The sequence below is a fragment of the Rhinatrema bivittatum genome, chromosome 6, assembly GCF_901001135.1.
Source record: "Rhinatrema bivittatum chromosome 6, aRhiBiv1.1, whole genome shotgun sequence".
Classification (NCBI taxonomy): Eukaryota; Metazoa; Chordata; class Amphibia; order Gymnophiona; family Rhinatrematidae; genus Rhinatrema; species Rhinatrema bivittatum.
This window is the reverse complement of record NC_042620.1, coordinates 6674071-6695738: the sequence shown is the minus strand read 5'-3', so window position 1 is coordinate 6695738 and position 21668 is coordinate 6674071. Positions and strand designations below refer to the sequence as shown.

General features: G+C 43.8%; 1 protein-coding gene across 1 annotated transcript in view; it reads left to right on the top strand.

The window, feature by feature from the left end:
• SPEG (striated muscle enriched protein kinase) overlaps positions 1-21668 on the top strand; it is a 497600-nt gene that overhangs the window by 53768 nt on the left and 422164 nt on the right. The window contains exons 3-4 of the mRNA XM_029605011.1: positions 15613-15696; positions 19415-19619. Of these exons, the coding sequence (XP_029460871.1) occupies positions 15613-15696; positions 19415-19619 (289 nt within the window). The remainder of the gene's footprint in view (positions 1-15612; positions 15697-19414; positions 19620-21668) is intronic.

Here is a 21668-nt window from a genome sequence, read left to right as displayed (position 1 = left end):
CCAAATTATCCTTACCTCTTCCATTGGTCGTGCCATCCCCCACGGCCCAAATGTCTGCCCAGCAACTTCATTCCCTCTGGGACTCTATACAAATCAAACTCCAGCAAACGGCCGCTACGGCTAAAAAATATGCCGACAGACTTCGCCGTCCAGCTCCGGTATTTTTTCCTGTGGACAAGGTGTGGTTGAGCACGAAAAATATCCATCTTCGCCTTCCCTCCATGCGTTTGGTGCCTAAACTCATAGGACCATTCCGGGTTTCCAAAAGGATTGGTGCTTACGTCTTCCCAACACATTGAGGATTTACAACGTATTTCACATGTCTCTGTTCAGACCCATGATACTCTCAAGATTCCATTAGAAACTCCTTAATCCGCCCGAGTCAGCCGCAGAGGATGACATCATTTACCAAGTACGTAATGTATTAGATGTGTGCTTCCACCACTGGAGGTGGGAATACTTGGGAACCTGCTGTCAACATCTTGGACAAGTCACTTCTCTACCAATTTTATCAGGATCACCCGACCAAACCAGGACCCCCAAGGAGGGGGCGTAAGAGGGGGGTACTGTTATGAACCCGGCCACGAGACTCCATGGCCGGGCTCTCACCTCTCTTCCTGCCAGCTCCGGGCGGCTCGCAGCATCCCCCCGCTCCTCACTAGGCGACGGCAGGCCTCTCCATGGTGGCATCTCCATGAGGGAGATGCCGAGCTCCAGATCCAAACTCCTCCCCTAGGCACGCATGCGCAGGACGCCGAAATTTAAAGGGCCCGCGGCGGGAAACTTCAGCCCAGCCCCTTAAGTGACATCAGATGCCAGCAAGTATATATACTCAGCACCAGTCTTCAATTCCTTGCCTTGCAATGAGGTTCACTCCTTGGAGTATCTAGTTGCTGTTCCTGATCCACTCTTGTGTTCCTGCTCCAGCTCCTGTTTCTGCCTCGGCTTGTCTTCCTGGTTCCTGATTCTGGTTTGGCTTCTGGTGTTCCATGTCTGCTGGCCATCCTGATCCTTGGTTAGTTCCATGTCTCTGCTGTTCTGCTGCCTGCCCCGACTCCTGGTCCGGTTCCTCGTTTTGCTCCATTGCTGCCCGCCTCGACCTCTGGACTTCCTGCTGGTCTCCTGGCTCCGATATCCACTGAGGGCCTCCCCTCAGCGTCCTCTCATCATCTTCTAAGCTGGCTCAAGGGTCCACTACCATAACATCTCTACTGTTCTAAGGTTCTGTTAGTGCATTTTATATCATCATTGTACCAGGGCTTCTTATTTTAGAGAGAGTCCTTTCTTCATTAATAGTTTTTGTCTGGATAGGAGTAAGGTTTTCAGCTATGTCATTTACAATCTGATCCCAGGAGTCAAATACCGAGGGGTCATTGGTTTGGTGTAGTTCAAGGAGCCTTTTCTATTGCTTCTGGAACTACCTCCGTGTCTATCCTTTTCTGAAGGTAAATGTATGATTATTATCTCTACTTTTATGAGTCGGGTTGAGGACGATTATTTCCACCTTTATTAATTGGCGATCAGACAGGGTATAATGGTGTGAGAAGTATTGATAAGACTGTTACCAGTATTGGCAAATCCCACTCTATGAGTAGGTTTGGAAACAATTGGGAGCATCCCAAAGCTTGCATTGTCTCTGAAAATGTTTCACAGGCAGCGGTTGTTGGTGCTTTATCTACCTGGAGGTTAAAGTTTCCTACAATGAAGGGAACGTCTTAGCGAATAATTCAATCAGTGGTGAGCAATCTGTTTGTAGTGTACCTGCAGGACTATAAACCAGACCTATGTTTAGTTGTGGAGATTTTAGAATTACCACTCCATAGAGAGGGTTGATATCTGCTTTGTAAGGTACTAGCTTAAGTCCTTTTTTACTAATTATTAATAAACCCCCATCTAGGAAAGTGAAATACCTCATAATTAGGGTGGGAGATTTGGTTTAAGAGAACATTATCTTTGTCATTAAGCCAGGTTTCAGAGATGCAGAAAATAGTGGGGTATAGATTCTCTAGCAGGTTAATTATCAGAGGGATGATTTTTTTTTAACAGAGACTGAACATTTAATAAAAAAAAAATGGTAAACATTAAGTAGGAGGACAAAGCAGAACAGTCGTTACTTATCGTAGGGAAGACCAAGTTTGTGATCCTTCGTTGCTACTTCCTTGGGGCACGCCATAGCTTTCCATACACACCCCCTCCTAGCAATGGCTCAATGAAGCACATCTGATCCATGATTGTCGCAGTTGTGTTCAGGTCAGTGGCGTAAAGTACCTTAGGTCTGCACGAAGAGGCAGGCAGGAGATGAAAAGCGACAGTGCGAATAGTTGAGATTAAGGGTTTAATGAGGAGCGTTGCTCGGGATATACAAGAGGAGAAGGCAATATGCCTAAGGCAGGATACAGGGACATAAGTGATTGTGAAATAACCACCGACCTAACTACACAGGAGAAGGTAAAACCATCTTTAGATCTAGAAGGGGGAGATGAAAAGCGACAGTGTGAATAGTTGAGATTAAAGGTTTAATGAGGAGAGTTGCTCAGTATATACAAGAGGAGAAGGCAATATGCCTAAGGCAGGATACAGGGGCATAAGTGATTGTGAAATAACCACCGACCTAACTACACAGGAGAAGGTAAAACCATCTTTAGATCTAGAAGGGGGAGATGAAAAGCGACAGTGTGAATAGTTGAGATTAAAGGTTTAATGAGGAGAGTTGCTCAGTATATACAAGAGGAGAAGGCAATATGCCTAAGGCAGGATACAGGGATATAAACGCTTGTGAAACAATCACAGAACTTTTACAGAGGGGGAAGTACTTGGAGTCCACCCCAGAATAGTGAAGGAGCTCAGCAAGGGCTGCCTGCACCTCTCACAGCTCTGTTCAGTTCTTTGGAGGCCCCAGTGATTGGAGGAGAGTGGATATAACCGGGTCTGGGGCAGACGTCAGGGCTGCTAAAGGAAAGGAGAGTGCAGCAGCTTGAAACAAGTGCATTACAGCAGCGATTCTCAGCCTCATTTATTTCCTGACACACTTTCTGGTTTGCTCAGTGCTCACCCTCACTCCTTCCCAGCGGGAGCCGGAGAGCAGCAGTGATTTTATGTGCCTCATTCTGCCAGCTTCAAGCCGATGCCTGAACATGCGGGGCCAGTGGGATTTCAGAGGTCAGACTGCAGGCGGCAGAGGAAGCACACACAGGGAAGGAGGAGGGAGGGGAAGGTGGCCCAATTTCTGGGTGAAGCTGGGAAACGTCTTCCCTGCAGTGCTAGTGGGCAAGAGGCATATTTTGGTGGGAGAGCAAAAATCCAGTGGACAGCACCCTTGGGAAAATGATAGTAATCTACACTCAGAATAAGATTAAAAGCACAGTCTTTCAATCTTATTCTTTGGGCTGAATACAAAAGCGTCTGGGCTGATGGGTATTGTCCTGCCTACAAGAGAATTAATTATGCACTAGAAAAGGAAATTTGCTAAGATGGACAGCAGAATGAATTATTCATTACACATGAGTAACGTCAACCAATGGCAGCGACGCAGCCCTCAGAGCTCAGCAAAGCCTTTACCTAGAGTGCATGGGACTTCCCATGCACACACATGCATTGTCTCATGAACCCCTCGCTCTCTGCCAGAGGTTAAGCTTTAGTGAGGTAGTCGACTATCCAGGGAGCTATTAATTATGGCTAATTCATCCTTCTGTCTACAGAAGACCGTGTTTACATTTAAGAACATAAAATTTCCCATACTGGGTCAGACCAAAGGTCTAGAAGCCAGTCTCCTGTTTCCAACAGTGGCCAAGCCAGGTCGCAAGTACCTGGCAGGATCCCAAGGGATGGATAGATTTCCAAGCTGCTTATCCCAAGAATAAGAAGTGGATTTCTGCAACTCCACCTTAATAATGGTTAATGGACTTTTCCTCTAGGAACTTGTCCAAACCCTTTTTTAAATGCAGCTAAACTCACAGCTTTCACCACATCCTCTGGCAATGAATTCCAGAGCTTAATTATGAATTGAGATAAAAAATGTTTTCTCTTATTAGTTTTAAGTGTATTACTCAGTAACTTCTTAGTGTGTCCCTGGGTCTTTGTACTTTTAAAAAGTGTAAATAACTGATTATTTATTTATTTATTTATTTATTTATTTATTTATTTGCAGTTTTTTATATACCGACATTTGTTTAGTAACCTCACATCGGTTCACGATTAACAGAAACATTGCAGCTGTGCCAACTAGAACGAACATGTGCAACAGTGCTTTACAATAAACAATAAACATTTACAATAAACAATAAACTTTACAATAAACTTGTTAACAAACATATGCAGTAATGCTTTACAATAAACTTGTTAAGGGGGGGGGAGGGGAGAGAACAGTGGAACAATGAAAGGGAAAAATAAAATAGTGGCACAAAGCAAATTGTTATCTCACTGAATTTATGTCTATAAATAAATAGAATAAATTTATAAGTCTATAAATAAATAGAATGAATTTATAAGTCTATAAACAAATAGAATGAATTTTATAAAACGCAATTGGAAAAGAGAAAAGCTGGGTATGAGAGAAAGAAATGGAACAGAAGTCTTATAAACAATTGATATACAATCGATACGAATAATTGCCAACAAAAAGTTAGGTGTGGAGATAAAGAAATAGGGGATGTACATTTAAGTACATTAGTGGGCAAGGCTGTAGGAGTAAGGGAGAGAGGAGAGCGTAAGGGTTAAGTATAAGCCTGTAGGAAAAGCCATGTTTTCAGTTTTTGCTTAAATTTTATTGGGCATGTTTCTTGCCGGTCTGTAATTTCCCGGATCTCCCCTGGAGCCCTTCTTAAATATGGGGGTTACATTAGCTATCCTCCAGTCTTCAGTGAGAAACTCACTGGAGGAGAGAAGGGAAAGAGTGAGAAAGTGGTTAAGAAACTTATTGGAGGAGAGAAGGGAAGAGATGAGAAAGTGGTTAAGAAACTCACTGGAGGAGAGAAGGGAAAGAGTGAGAAAGTGGTTAAGAAACTCACTGGAGGAGAGAAGGGAAAGAGTGAGAAAGTGTTTGAGAAACTCACTGGAGGAGAGAAGGGAAAGAGTGAGAAAGTGGTTAAGAAACTCACTGGAGGAGAGAAGGGAAGAGATGAGAAAGTGGTTAAGAAACTCACTGGAGGAGAGAAAGGAAGAGATGAGAAAGTGTTTGAGAAACTCACTGGAGGAGAGAAGGGAAGAGATGAGAAAGTGTTTGAGAAACTCACTGGAGGAGAGAAGGGAAGAGATGAGAAAGTGGTTAAGAAACTCACTGGAGGAGAGAAGGGAAGAGATGAGAAAGTGTTTGAGAAACTCACTGGAGGAGAGAAGGGAAGAGATGAGAAAGTGGTTAAGAAACTCACTGGAGGAGAGAAGGAAGAGATGAGAAGTGTTTGAGAAACTCACTGGAGGAGAGAAGGGAAGAGATGAGAAAGTGTTTGAGAAACTCACTGGAGGAGAGAAGGGAAGAGATGAGAAAGTGGTTAAGAAACTCACTGGAGGAGAGAAAGGAAGAGATGAGAAAGTGTTTGAGAAACTCACTGGAGGAGAGAAGGGAAGAGATGAGAAAGTGGTTAAGAAACTCACTGGAGGAGAGAAGGGAAGAGATGAGAAAGTGTTTGAGAAACTCACTGGAGGAGAGAAGGGAAGAGATGAGAAAGTGTTTGAGAAACTCACTGGAGGAGAGAAGGGAAGAGATGAGAAAGTGGTTAAGAAACTCACTGGAGGAGAGAAGGGAAGAGATGAGAAAGTGGTTAAGAAAGTCACTGGAGGAGAGAAGGGAAGGGGTGAGAAAGTCACTGGAGGAGAGAAGGGAAGAGATGAGAAAGTGGTTAAGAAAGTCACTGGAGGAGAGAAGGGAAAGAGTGAGAAAGTGGTTAAGAAAGTCACTGGAGGAGAGAAGGGAAAGAGTGAGAAAGTGGTTAAGAAAGTCACTGGAGGAGAGAAGGGAAAGAGTGAGAAAGTGGTTAAGAAAGTCACTGGAGGAGAGAAGGGAAGAGATGAGAAAGTGGTTAAGAAACTCATTGGAGGATGGAAGGGAAGGGTTGAGAAAGTCACTGGAGGAGAGAAGGTAAGGGGTGAGAAAGTCACTGGAGGAGAGAAGGGAAGGGGTGAGAAGTCACTGGAGGAGAGAAGGGAAGGGGTGAGAAAGTCACTGGAAGAGAGAAGGGAAGGAGTGAGAAAGTGGATGAGAAAGTCACTGGAGGAGAGAAGGAAGTGGATTGAGATAGAAATATTCTGTTAAGGACGCAGGCGTTTGTAAAGTAGAAGGAGGCTTTGTTCTACGCAGAAAGAGCCGTGGTCATGATTTGACGTTGGTTGGAGGAAAGGTCAAAGAACATGGGAGGGTGCTGGATGCCTGGAGTAGCCTCCGGGAGAGGGGGCGGACGCAGGGCACAGGCAGAGGGGAAGCATTGAGAAGAAGAAATGGGAAGGAGTGAGGGAGTTGCACAAGAGCTGGAAGATGAGAAATGCAGCTTGCATGGAATGTCCCTATCCAGTTCCCAGGAAGTGGCAGGGCCAAGCAAGATGAAGGAGCGGCGGGCTCTGCTGTGTTCCCAGATATTTGTGGGACGCCTTCCCGTGAAGCCTGCTCAAGGCGTCGTAGCAAGTCAAGTCGTAGAGTACAAGTCAGGGCGCAGAATCCAGCTAAAAGCACCCGGGGAACACAGGAACCGCCTCAGGGCGAATGCCTGAAATAACATGAGAACCAAAACCTCGTCTAATAGTGAGTAAAACCACAATCTCAGGGCAGATAACTTCAGAGAAAAATAACATGAGAACCAAAACCTCGTCTAATAGTGAGTAAAACCACAATCTCAGGGCAGATAACCTCAGGGAAAAATAACTTGAGAACCAAAACCTCGTCTAATAGTGAGTAAAACCACAATCTCAGGGCAGATATCCTCAGGGAAAAATAACATGAGAACCAAAACCTCGTCTAATAGTGAGTAAAACACAATCTCAGGGCAGATAACCTCAGAGACAAATAACATGAGAACCAAAACCTCATCTAATAGTGAGTAAAAACACAATCTCAGGGCAGATAACCTCAGAGAAAAATAACATGAGTACCAAAACCTCATCTAATAGTGAGTAAAACCACAATCTCAGGGCAGATAACCTCAGAGAAAAATAACATGAGAACCAAAACCTCGTCTAATAGTGAGTAAAACCACAATCTCAGGGCAGATAACCTCAGAGAAAAATAACATGAGTACCAAAACCTCGTCTAATAGTGAGTAAAACCACAATCTCAGGGCAGATAACCTCAGAGAAAAATAACATGAGAACCAAAACCTCGTCTAATAGTGAGTAAAACACAATCTCAGGACAGATAACCTCAGAGAAAAATAACATGAGTACCAAAACCTCGTCTAATAGTGAGTAAAACACAATCTCAGGGCAGATAACCTCAGAGAAAAATAACATGATTACCAAAACCTCGTCTAATAGTGAGTAAAACCACAATCTCAGGGCAGATAACCTCAGAGAAAAATAACATGAGCACCAAAACCTCGTCTAATAGTGAGTAAAAACACAATCTCAGGGCAGATAACCTCAGAGAAAAATAACATGAGCACCAAAACCTCGTCTAATAGTGAGTAAAAACACAATCTCAGGGCAGATAACCTCAGAGAAAAATAACATGAGCACCAAAACCTCGTCTAATAGTGAGTAAAAACACAATCTCAGGGCAGATAACCTCAGAGAAAAATAACATGAGCACCAAAACCTCGTCTAATAGTGAGTAAAAACACAATCTCAGGGCAGATAACCTCAGAGAAAAATAACATGAGAACCAAAACCTCGTCTAATAGTGAGTAAAACACAATCTCAAGACAGATAACCTCAGAGAAAAATAACATGAGAACCAAAACCTCGTCTAATAGTGAGTAAAACACAACCTCAGGACAGATACCTCAGAGAAAAATAACATGAGAACCAAAACCTCATCTAATAGTGAGTAAAACACAATCTCAGGGCAGATAACCTCAGAGAAATATAACATGAGAACCAAAACCTCGTCTAATAGTGAGTAAAACACAATCTCAGGACAGATAACCTCAGAGAAAAATAACATGAGAACCAAAACCTCGTCTAATAGTGAGTAAAACATAATCTCAGGGCAGATAACCTCAGAGAAAAATAACATGAGTACCAAAACCTCGTCTAATAGTGAGTAAAACCACAATCTCAGGGCAGATAACCTCAGAGAAGAATAACATGAGAACCAAAACCTCGTCTAATAGTGAGTAAAACACAATCTCAGGGCAGATAACCTCAGAGAAATATAACATAAGAACCAAAACCTCGTCTAATAGTGAGTAAAACACAATCTCAGGACAGATAACCTCAGAGAAAAATAACATGAGAACCAAAACCTCGTCTAATAGTGAGTAAAACCACAATCTCAGGGCAGATAACCTCAGGGAAAAATAACATCAGTACCAAAACCTCGTCTAATAGTGAGTAAAACCACAATCTCAGGGCAGATAACCTCAGAGAAAAATAACATGAGAACCAAAACCTCGTCTAATAGTGAGTAAAACACAATCTCAGGGCAGATAATCTCAGAGAAAAATAACATGAGTACCAAAACCTCGTCTAATAGTGAGTAAAACACAATCTCAGGGCAGATAACCTCAGAGAAAAATAACATGAGAACCAAAACCTCGTCTAATAGTGAGTAAAACACAATCTCAGGGCACAGAACCTCAGAGAAAAAGTAACATGAGAACCAAAACCTCGTCTAATAGTGAGTAAAACCACAATCTCAGGGCAGATAACCTCAGAGAAACATAACATGAGTACCAAAACCTCGTCTAATAGTGAGTAAAACACAATCTCAGGACAGATAACCTCAGAGAAAATAACATGAGAACCAAAACCTCGTCTAATAGTGAGTAAAACCACAATCTCAGGGCAGATAACCTCAGAGAAAAATAACATGAGTACCAAAACCTCGTCTAATAGTGAGTAAAACACAATCTCAGGACAGATAACCTCAGAGAAAAATAACATGAGAACCAAAACCTCGTCTAATAGTGAGTAAAACATAATCTCAGGGCAGATAACCTCAGAGAAAAATAACATGAGTACCAAAACCTCGTCTAATAGTGAGTAAAACATAATCTCAGGGCAGATAACCTCAGAGAAAAATAACATGAGTACCAAAACCTCGTCTAATAGTGAGTAAAACCACAATCTCAGGGCAGATAACCTCAGAGAAGAATAACATGAGTACCAAAACCTCGTCTAATAGTGAGTAAAACCACAATCTCAGGGCAGATAACCTCAGAGAAGAATAACATGAGTACCAAAACCTCGTCTAATAGTGAGTAAAACCACAATCTCAGGGCAGATAACCTCAGAGAAAAATAACATGAGAACCAAAACCTCGTTTAATAGTGAGTAAAACACAATCTCAGGACAGATAACCTCAGAGAAAAATAACATGAGTACCAAAACCTCGTCTAATAGTGAGTAAAACACAATCTCAGGGCAGATAACCTCAGGGAAAAATAACATCAGTACCAAAACCTCGTCTAATAGTGAGTAAAACCACAATCTCAGGGCAGATAACCTCAGAGAAAAATAACATGAGAACCAAAACCTCGTCTAATAGTGAGTAAAACACAATCTCAGGGCAGTTAACCTCAGAGAAAAATAACATGAGAACCAAAACCTCGTCTAATAGTGAGTAAAACCACAATCTCAGGACAGATAACCTCAGAGAAAAATAACATGAGCACCAAAACCTCGTCTAATAGTGAGTAAAACACAATCTCAGGACAGATAACCTCAGAGAAAAATAACATGAGAACCAAAACCTCGTCTAATAGTGAGTAAAACACAATCTCAGGACAGATAACCTCAGAGAAAAATAACATGAGAACCAAAACCTCGTCTAATAGTGAGTGAAACACAATCTCAGGGCAGATAACATCAGAGAAAAATAACATGAGAACCAAAACCTCGTCTAATAGTGAGTAAAACACAATCTCAGGGCAGATAACCTCAGAGAAAAATAACATGAGTACCAAAACCTCGTCTAATAGTGAGTAAAACACAATCTCAGGGCAGATAACCTCAGAGAAAAATAACATGAGTACCAAAACCTCGTCTAATAGTGAGTAAAACACAATCTCAGGACAGATAACCTCAGAGAAAAATAACATGAGAACCAAAACCTCATCTAATAGTGAGTAAAACCACAATCTCAGGGCAGATAACCTCAGAGAAATATAACATCAGTACCAAAACCTCGTCTAATAGTGAGTAAAACACAACCTCAGGACAGATAACCTCAGAGAAAAATAACATGAGAACCAAAACCTCGTCTAATAGTGAGTAAAACACAATCTCAGGGCAGATAACCTCAGAGAAAAATAACATGAGAACCAAAACCTCGTCTAATAGTGAGTAAAACCACAATCTCAGGACAGATAACCTCAGAGAAAAATAACATGAGAACCAAAACCTCGTCTAATAGTGAGTAAAACACAATCTCAGGGCAGATAACCTCAGAGAAAAATAACATGAGAACCAAAACCTCGTCTAATAGTGAGTAAAACACAATCTCAGGGCAGATAACCTCAGAGAAAAATAACATGAGAACCAAAACCTCGTCTAATAGTGAGTAAAACACAATCTCAGGGCAGATAACCTCAGAGAAAAATAACATGAGCACCAAAACCTCATCTAATAGTGAGTAAAAACACAATCTCAGGGCAGATAACCTCAGAGAAAAATAACATGAGAACCAAAACCTCATCTAATAGTGAGTAAAACACAATCTCAGGGCAGATAACCTCAGAGAAAAATAACATGAGTACCAAAACCTCGTCTAATAGTGAGTAAAACACAATCTCAGGGCAGATAACCTCAGAGAAAAATAACATGAGAACCAAAACCTCGTCTAATAGTGAGTAAAACACAATCTCAGGGCAGATAACCTCAGAGAAAAATAACATGAGAACCAAAACCTCGTCTAATAGTGAGTAAAACCACAATCTCAGGACAGATAACCTCAGAGAAAAATAACATGAGAACCAAAACCTCGTCTAATAGTGAGTAAAACACAATCTCAGGGCAGATAACCTCAGAGAAAAATAACATGAGAACCAAAACCTCGTCTAATAGTGAGTAAAACACAATCTCAGGGCAGATAACCTCAGAGAAAAATAACATGAGAACCAAAACCTCGTCTAATAGTGAGTAAAACACAATCTCAGGGCAGATAACCTCAGAGAAAAATAACATGAGCACCAAAACCTCATCTAATAGTGAGTAAAAACACAATCTCAGGGCAGATAACCTCAGAGAAAAATAACATGAGTACCAAAACCTCGTCTAATAGTGAGTAAAACACAATCTCAGGGCAGATAACCTCAGAGAAAAATAACATGAGCACCAAAACCTCGTCTAATAGTGAGTAAAACACAATCTCAGGACAGATAACCTCAGAGAAAAATAACATGAGCACCAAAACCTCGTCTAATAGTGAGTAAAACACAATCTCAGGACAGATAACCTCAGAGAAAAATAACATGAGCACCAAAACCTCGTCTAATAGTGAGTAAAAACACAATCTCAGGACAGATAACCTCAGAGAAAAATAACATGAGCACCAAAACCTCGTCTAATAGTGAGTAAAACACAATCTCAGGACAGATAACCTCAGAGAAAAATAACATGAGAACCAAAACCTCGTCTAATAGTGAGTAAAACACAATCTCAGGACAGATAACCTCAGAGAAAAATAACATGAGAACCAAAACCTCGTCTAATAGTGAGTAAAACACAATCTCAGGACAGATAACCTCAGAGAAAAATAACATGAGAACCAAAACCTCGTCTAATAGTGAGTGAAACACAATCTCAGGGCAGATAACATCAGAGAAAAATAACATGAGAACCAAAACCTCGTCTAATAGTGAGTAAAACACAATCTCAGGGCAGATAACCTCAGAGAAAAATAACATGAGTACCAAAACCTCGTCTAATAGTGAGTAAAACACAATCTCAGGGCAGATAACCTCAGAGAAAAATAACATGAGTACCAAAACCTCGTCTAATAGTGAGTAAAACACAATCTCAGGACAGATAACCTCAGAGAAAAATAACATGAGAACCAAAACCTCATCTAATAGTGAGTAAAACCACAATCTCAGGGCAGATAACCTCAGAGAAATATAACATCAGTACCAAAACCTCGTCTAATAGTGAGTAAAACACAACCTCAGGACAGATAACCTCAGAGAAAAATAACATGAGAACCAAAACCTCGTCTAATAGTGAGTAAAACACAATCTCAGGGCAGATAACCTCAGAGAAAAATAACATGAGAACCAAAACCTCGTCTAATAGTGAGTAAAACCACAATCTCAGGACAGATAACCTCAGAGAAAAATAACATGAGAACCAAAACCTCGTCTAATAGTGAGTAAAACACAATCTCAGGGCAGATAACCTCAGAGAAAAATAACATGAGAACCAAAACCTCGTCTAATAGTGAGTAAAACACAATCTCAGGGCAGATAACCTCAGAGAAAAATAACATGAGAACCAAAACCTCGTCTAATAGTGAGTAAAACACAATCTCAGGGCAGATAACCTCAGAGAAAAATAACATGAGCACCAAAACCTCATCTAATAGTGAGTAAAAACACAATCTCAGGGCAGATAACCTCAGAGAAAAATAACATGAGAACCAAAACCTCGTCTAATAGTGAGTAAAACACAATCTCAGGGCAGATAACCTCAGAGAAAAATAACATGAGTACCAAAACCTCGTCTAATAGTGAGTAAAACACAATCTCAGGGCAGATAACCTCAGAGAAAAATAACATGAGAACCAAAACCTCGTCTAATAGTGAGTAAAACACAATCTCAGGGCAGATAACCTCAGAGAAAAATAACATGAGAACCAAAACCTCGTCTAATAGTGAGTAAAACCACAATCTCAGGACAGATAACCTCAGAGAAAAATAACATGAGAACCAAAACCTCGTCTAATAGTGAGTAAAACACAATCTCAGGGCAGATAACCTCAGAGAAAAATAACATGAGAACCAAAACCTCGTCTAATAGTGAGTAAAACACAATCTCAGGGCAGATAACCTCAGAGAAAAATAACATGAGAACCAAAACCTCGTCTAATAGTGAGTAAAACACAATCTCAGGGCAGATAACCTCAGAGAAAAATAACATGAGCACCAAAACCTCATCTAATAGTGAGTAAAAACACAATCTCAGGGCAGATAACCTCAGAGAAAAATAACATGAGTACCAAAACCTCGTCTAATAGTGAGTAAAACACAATCTCAGGGCAGATAACCTCAGAGAAAAATAACATGAGAACCAAAACCTCGTCTAATAGTGAGTAAAACACAATCTCAGGGCAGATAACCTCAGAGAAAAATAACATGAGAACCAAAACCTCGTCTAATAGTGAGTAAAACACAATCTCAGGGCAGATAACCTCAGAGAAAAATAACATGAGCACCAAAACCTCATCTAATAGTGAGTAAAACATAATCTCAGGGCAGATAACCTCAGAGAAATATAACATGAGTACCAAAACCTCGTCTAATAGTGAGTAAAACCACAATCTCAGGGCAGATAACCTCAGAGAAAAATAACATGAGAACCAAAACCTCGTCTAATAGTGAGTAAAACACAATCTCAGGACAGATAACCTCAGAGAAAAATAACATGAGAACCAAAACCTCGTCTAATAGTGAGTAAAACACAATCTCAGGGCAGATAACCTCAGAGAAAAATAACATGAGTACCAAAACCTCGTCTAATAGTGAGTAAAACACAATCTCAGGGCAGATAACCTCAGAGAAAAATAACATGAGAACCAAAACCTCGTCTAATAGTGAGTAAAACACAATCTCAGGACAGATAACCTCAGAGAAAAATAACATGAGAACCAAAACCTCGTCTAATAGTGAGTAAAACACAATCTCAGGGCAGATAACCTCAGAGAAAAATAACATGAGTACCAAAACCTCGTCTAATAGTGAGTAAAACCACAATCTCAGGACAGATAACCTCAGAGAAAAATAACATGAGAACCAAAACCTCATCTAATAGTGAGTAAAACATAATCTCAGGACAGATAACCTCAGAGAAAAATAACATGAGTACCAAAACCTCGTCTAATAGTGAGTAAAACACAATCTCAGGGCAGATAACCTCAGAGAAAAATAACATGAGCACCAAAACCTCATCTAATAGTGAGTAAAACATAATCTCAGGGCAGATAACCTCAGAGAAATATAACATGAGTACCAAAACCTCGTCTAATAGTGAGTAAAACCACAATCTCAGGGCAGATAACCTTAGAAAAAGCCCAATGAGGTATTTTTCCCCTGCTTGCTATGATCGTTGTGGCCTCCACTGTTCATCCTGCCAGCAGGGTGAGTCGGGGGTCCCTAGAGTCCCGGCCCGGTGTCTGCGGTCAGTGGGGTTTAGGGGTGTTAATGCGGGGTGGCACGCGCCCCGTCGGGAGGAGGTGAGACTGTGATGGGAATGGGCCGAGGGAGCAGGGGTCTCTCCTTGGAGAAGCGCGTCAGCCTGGGGCTGGGGGTCTGTCCCGCCGCAGGGGCCGGGCCTGAAGAACTGATACCCTTTGGGGTTAGGTGCCTGAGAGGGGGAGGGTGGAGGTCTGGCTCTCCAGGGGGTTCCTGAGGGCACACAATCTGCTGAATGCGGGATTCCTGCCTGGGAAAGTGCATAGAGCACTGGTGTCTGCCAGAAGGTGACCCGAGAGGAAGGATCAGCCTCGCCCAAAGGGTTCTGCGAGGGCCCAGGGAAGAGCGGGCCTGTTTGTGGAAGAGAGTGAGGAGATGAGCTGGTGCTAGCTTTTGGACTTTGCTGCTGTTTGTACTTTGATTTCCTGCCATCAGTTCAGTAAATATTTTTATCGTGAACAATAATTGCACTCCGAGTGGTGGTTTCCCGTGTGACTGGTGAACCCCGAGGTGGACCTAACCCTAAGGGCCTTGTTAAGAGTTTTCCGAGCTGTACAGGACATGGGGCCGTGCGTGGTCTGTGGCTCTCCCCACGTGCTCCTCGCGCCCCTCGTGCCTGATCATTACGGGGGCTGCGCACACTTTCAGGGCAACCGAGCAAAGTTACTTCTAAGGTGGTGGCTAAGACCAGAGGGACGCTGGGCTGCATAGAGAGAGAGGCATAACCAGTAGGACTGCCCGGCGACTAATTCTGGTCAGGCCTTCGGGCAGCCCTACAGTTATCCGGTTAGATATAACTGGCTAACTTTAAGAAACCCGGGTGCATTCAGTGTCGCGATCGTGCTGCTGAGCACACCGTGCTAGTTAGGCAGATATGTTGATCCGGCTAATTACCCAAGCCACGCATGGCTGAAAATGGAGTCCTAGGTTGTAATCTAAAAGGCGTGACGAGATGCTTCGTTATAGGATGACTTCATGTACTCACTTTGAGTAAGCAGTTTACTGCCCATAAGACATGCTTTGTACTTTGTATGGTTTATGCTGTAACTCCCATGAGCAGGAGGCCCATACAGCCACTCACATCATTACTCCTTTTTAATATCTCACCTTCTTTGTCTTTTAGACTCAGAGATGGAGGAGGAAGATGGTGCAGACCCTCGGGCAACGCGGGGAATGGATGCACACGACTCACTCAGCACTCCTTCAGGTGAGTCTTGGGAGCTTAACCGTTCCTCGTACTTCACTGCTCCACAAGAGGCACTGCACTGCAAGCCCTTGAGCCTAGCACCTCACTGCACTGCACCCCCATGAGCCTTACTGCTCCCCAATACACGGCACTGCAACCCCCCTAGCCTAGCACCTCACTGCACTGCACCCCCATGAGCCTTACTGCTCCCCAACACATGGCATTGCAACCCCCTGAGCCTAGCATCTCACTGCATTGCACCCCATGAGCCTTACTGCTCCCCAATACATGGCATTGCAACCCCCTGAGCCTAGCACCTCACTGCACTGCACCCCCACGAGCCTTACTGCTCCCCAATACATGGCACTGCAACCCCCTGAGCCTAGCATCTCACTGCACTGCACCCCATGAGCCTTACTGCTCCCCGATAGATGACATTGCAACCCCCTGAGCCTAGCACCTCACTGCACTGCACCCCCACGAGCCTTACTGCTCCCCAATACATGGCATTGCAACCCCCTGAGCCTAGCACTTCACTGCACTGCACCCCATGAGGCTTACTGCTCCCCAATACATGGCATTGCAACCCCCTGAGCCTAGCACCTCACTGCACTGCACCCCCACGAGCCTTCCTGCTCCCTCGCTCCCCGCATTGCAAGTCCCTGAGCCTAGCACCTCAAGGCACTGCACCCCATGAGCCTTACTGCTCCCCAATACACGGCACTGCAACCCCCCAAGCCTAGCACCTCACTGCACTACATCTCCACGAGCCTTACTGCTCCCCAATACACGGCACTGCAACCCCCTGAGCCTAGCACCTCACTGCACTGCACTGCCATGAGCCTTACTGCTCCCCAATACACGGCACTGCAACCCCCTGAGCCTAGCACCTCACTGCACTGCACTGCCATGAGCCTTACTGCTCCCCAATACATGGCATTGCATCCCCCTGAGCTTAGCATCTCACTGCACTGCCATGAGCCTTACTGCTACCCAATACATGGCATTGCAACCCCCTGAGCCTAGCACCTCACTGCACTGCCATGAGCCTTAATGCTCCCCAATACATGGCATTGCATCCCCCTGAGCCTAGCACCTCACTGCACTGCACTGCCATGAGCCTTACTGTTCCCCAATACATGGCACTGCAACCCCCTGAGCCTAGCACCTCACTGCACTGCACTGCCACGAGCCTTCCTGCTCCCCAATACATGGCATTGCATCCCCCTGAGCCTAGCATCTCACTGCACTGCACTGCCATGAGCCTTCCTGCTCCCCAATATATGGCATTGCATCCCCCTGAGCCTAGCACCTCACTGCACTGCACCCCCATGAGCCTTACTGCTCCCCGATAGATGGCATTGCAACCCCCTGAGCCTAGCACCTCACTGCACTGCACTGCCATGAGCCTTATTGCTCCCCAGCTCTCCGCATTGCATCCCCCTGTACCAGGAGTAGGAAACCTTTTTGAAGTGGAGTGGTAAGATTTAAATCTGGGGTAAGTAACCCTGGTCCTTGAGTGCCACAAGCTGGTTGACACCTTGATCTGCCAGATTCCTTTCACACAGCTCTTGATTATTAATTTTAATTGACATTAATTTTCAGTTAAAATATTTGAGTTATGTAAAAATATGATTGAATCTGATATGTTTTTCTTCATATAAAAGCAAAATTATAAATAGGAAAAGAGAAAAATGTCTCTCATTCCCTCCCCCTCCTCACTAATACCCCCCTGTTAGGAAATCAGCAGAGGCCAGGCTGCTGTAGATCCCTAGATAGAAACTACACACCAAGTAGCAGAATCCCTCACCTCAGTCACACATGCAGAACCTCACCAAATACAGAATAAAGTGACCATAAAAAGGTATAAAATGAAACATGCAGACAAAAACCTGAACTGGAAATTGCAACAAGCCAAACTTTGTATGCAGTGCAACAATGGTAAAACATAAACGTTAGCATGCCTCATAAAATGTCAAACAACAGAATTAAGAAACACAACATATCAATCATAATAGTAAAACCATGCCAATAAAAAGAATAAGTATTTCAAAACAGCTGACGAATAGAATAACATCCAATAATTATAAACATACACATTTAAAAAAAAATTTCCAAACACCAATAAAATATTTCTAAATATCAGACACATCTAACAACACCCAATAATTACAACTTCTAAAGATAAATAAAATACTCTCCATACCTGGGAACCTTTGATTTCCAGTCACCCTGAGATTGTCATAAATTATTTGGGGTGTGGGAGAGGGCACACAAACTTTCTCTTTTTTCTCACATTCAAACATTCTCCAACACAAACACATGCTCTCTTGCCTCTCCCTCACCACATGCAATCACACATGCACAATCACTCTCTCTCTTCCCACATGCAATCTCACACAGTCTATTTGTCTCTCCCACATAAAATCACACGCTCTCTCTCCCATGTGCAATCACACACTTTCACATGCAATCTCACACACACACTCACACAGACACACAGAGACACACATGCTCTCTCTCTCATGCAATCACACACATATACACACATACACATGCTTTCTTTCCTACATGCAATCACACACACATGCTCTCTCTCTCCCGCGTGCAGTCACACACTCTTTCACAATCAATCTCACACACACAGACACACATATGCTCTCTCTCTCATGCAGTCACACACAGACACACATATGCTCTCTCTCTCCCACGTGCAGTCACACACTCTTGCACAATCAATCTCACACACACAGACACACACATGCTCTCTCTCTCATGCAATCAGACACATATACACACATACACATGTTCTTTCTTTCCTACATGCAGTCACACACAGACACATACATGCTCTCTCTCTCATGCAATCACACACATATACACACATACACATGCTCTCTCTTTCCTACATGCAATCACACACAGACACACACATGCTCTCTCTCTCCCATGTGCAGTCACACACTCTTTCACATGCAATTTCACACACACTCACACAGACACACATGCTCTCTCTCTCATGCAATCACACACATATATACACATGCTCTCTCTTTCCTATATGCAGTCACACACAGACACACATGCTCTCTCTCTCATGCAATCACACACATATACACACATACACATGCTCTCTCTTTCCTACATGCAGTCACACACTCTTTCACAATTAATCTCACACACACATGCTCTCTCTCTCATGCAATCACTCACAGACACACATATGCTCTCTCTCTCCCACGTGCAGTCACACACTCTTTCCCAATTAATCTCACACACACAGACACACACATGCTCTCTCTCTCATGCAATCACACACATATACACACATACACATGGTCTCTCTTTCCCAGAGAGAGTGTGATTGGCTGAACTGAATGACTGGGTAAATTATTGATTGCATGTATTGTGGTATTAGCTGAGTAACAGTGAATAAATGGTAGATGAAGGCATTGATAAAACAATGGATTAAGGTCCTGTGTCACTAAGACTTTTCTCCCATTTTGTCTCTGTGGGAACAAACCTTGATGAATCAGGCCCTGAATCTTTCTACCTTTTCTGTCAATATAACGTAAGTTCCTTAATTTCTACCCAGTGAGTCTGTACATTCCCCTTACTTTCAGGTCTTACCCTGGTATATGGAGGTCCATCGGCTCTGTGCCTCCCCCTCACCTGCATGTCTTACCCTTTGACACTAACTGGTGAATTTTGGGTTTATTCCCCTGCTTTCTTGTCTCAGGAGAGTCCGACACGATTGTGGGTAGCTCTCTGAACACCACTCCCAGCACGCTGATTGGCACGTCCCAGATGGAGGATCACTCAGACTGGTCCGGGAGTCAGCAGACCATAGTGGAAAAGGACGTTAGTGACAGCGCGGCAGCTAGGGGACCCTACTTATATCACGCCGCCGGCCGGCCACTGGACATCCTGGCCAGGAACCCAAGGCAAGCCATCCTGCTGAACGCCAGTGGGGTGGAGATCAGACACCTAGGGGTGGAGCCGCTGATACGGGCGTCGCGTGCTAATCTGGTGGGCACGAGCTGGGGGTCAGAGGATAGTCTGTCAGTGGCCAGTGATGTGTATGACAGCGCATTCAGCCTGTATCGAGGAAGGACTTACTCGTTTTATATGTAAGTAGTCACCTCCTCATCCCATCACTGCCTCCCTCAACTTTAACTGCTTCCCTTTCAAACAATCCTTTATTTTGTTAATCTTAATTTTTTTTTTTACTCCATTGTGGCCTATTTCCATGCGAGAAAGTGCTCTTTCAGTACCGAGATCTGCAGGACAGAGGAAAAGAAAGACAGGATGGAAAAAGAGAGGGTCAGAGAGGAGGAGGAGAGAGTGCAGGGGAAGGAGTGAGAGAAATCTATTTCCCGATCAGCAGTAGAAACTGCTGCCTCACGCAGCTCCTGCTTACCAGGCGGCTGGCTCTGATGCTCCCCTGCAATGGCTCTGTTAATGTACCCGACAACAAGGGGGAAGCGACCAATCACATATTAAAAAAAAGGGGAAATAAAGTGGTGGCTGCAGAATATTAATCAAAATTTTTAAATGTGTCAAAGTAGTACTCATAAATCAGTAGGCACAGCATTTAATCCTGGCATGCGCATAAGAAGGCTGATAAAGTCGATGACGTGCCTGTAACACAGCGTGCATGGTCCTTGGCTTGCAGCCTGGGCTCCGGCTATTCTTCTACAGCATTTTATTATTTACAAGCAAATTAACAAAGAGAATCCTGCTTACCTCAGCAGCACTGGAGACAGAAATGCAGCACTTTAATAAGCAAAGAGAATCCTGCTTACCTCAGCAGCACTGGAGACAGAAATGCAGCACTTTAATAAGCAAAGAGAATCCTGCTTACCTCAGCAGCACTGGAGACAGAAATGCAGCAATTTAATAAGCAAAGAGAATCCTGCTTACCTCAGCAGCACTGGAGACAGAAATGCAGCACTTTAATAAGCAAAGAGAATCCTGCTTACCTCAGCAGCACTGGAGACAGAAATGCAGCGCTTTAGAGAGAAGTAGTCTTAGAGTAGCTCTTGCTTTTTCTACTCTCGTCTGGGGCCTCTCTCCAGGGAAATGCCCCGCATCCAGGATTCCCTTGTGGGCTGTCTTAAGGTGGACCAGGCTAATACCCGGTTCTGGGCTTTGAAGGAGGGTCTATCATAGACCCCTTTACATACTCTTCCCCTCCGTTTGACCTTGTCAGCTCAAGTGTCTGCCTCTGTCTGGGAAAGTGACTCGTCATTCCTGTTTTCCTTTTCCACCCTGAAATGGGACAGGCCGTTTCTTTTCCTGATGGAAGGTAAGGTTGTTATGGGGGCCCCCTAGGCCAGAGAATACCTTCCCCTCCAACATCTCTATAAAGCCTCCGGCCAAACCCAAGGGAGCTACTTTTGAATGGGGCTTCCTTAACTTCTCCAGGCTTATCCTCCCCCACCCTTTTTGGGGACTCAGTTAAGGGTTAACAAATACCCCACAGACAGTTCCCTCTGATCCATGTCACTCTGCAAAGTTAAAACAGTGAAGTCCCAGTCAGACTTGCCGCTTTTCCTTTGGTCCATAGTAGTCTCGAAACATTGGGACCTCTCAGACTTTCTTCTCCGGTGCTGCCTCCCTGGTCTGCTGTTGCATCGTCCCGGGGAGAGGCTTTCAGAGGAGATGTCTCAATGCACTTTGGGCTGGCCCCACAATGCCTCAGCTTGAGCTCAGTTATGCCGCAGAACCACGGGGTATGGAAGCTCGGGAAGTATTCCCACTTCTATGTTGTCAGTAGGACCTGACTGGTTGGATCCTGTTACTGCTGATCGGGCTTCTTCTTGCAACTGATGTACCCTCTCGGGGCTAGCTGCTTCCGGATAAGGGCTTTTACACTCCCTGAATCTACCAGGCCTTGGGTAGGGATCTCATCCAGCTCAGCTGGGATCACAAAGTTCCCAAGTCCTGATCGAGGAATATCAATGAAGCTTTGCTAGCTTGCACTCCCAGTC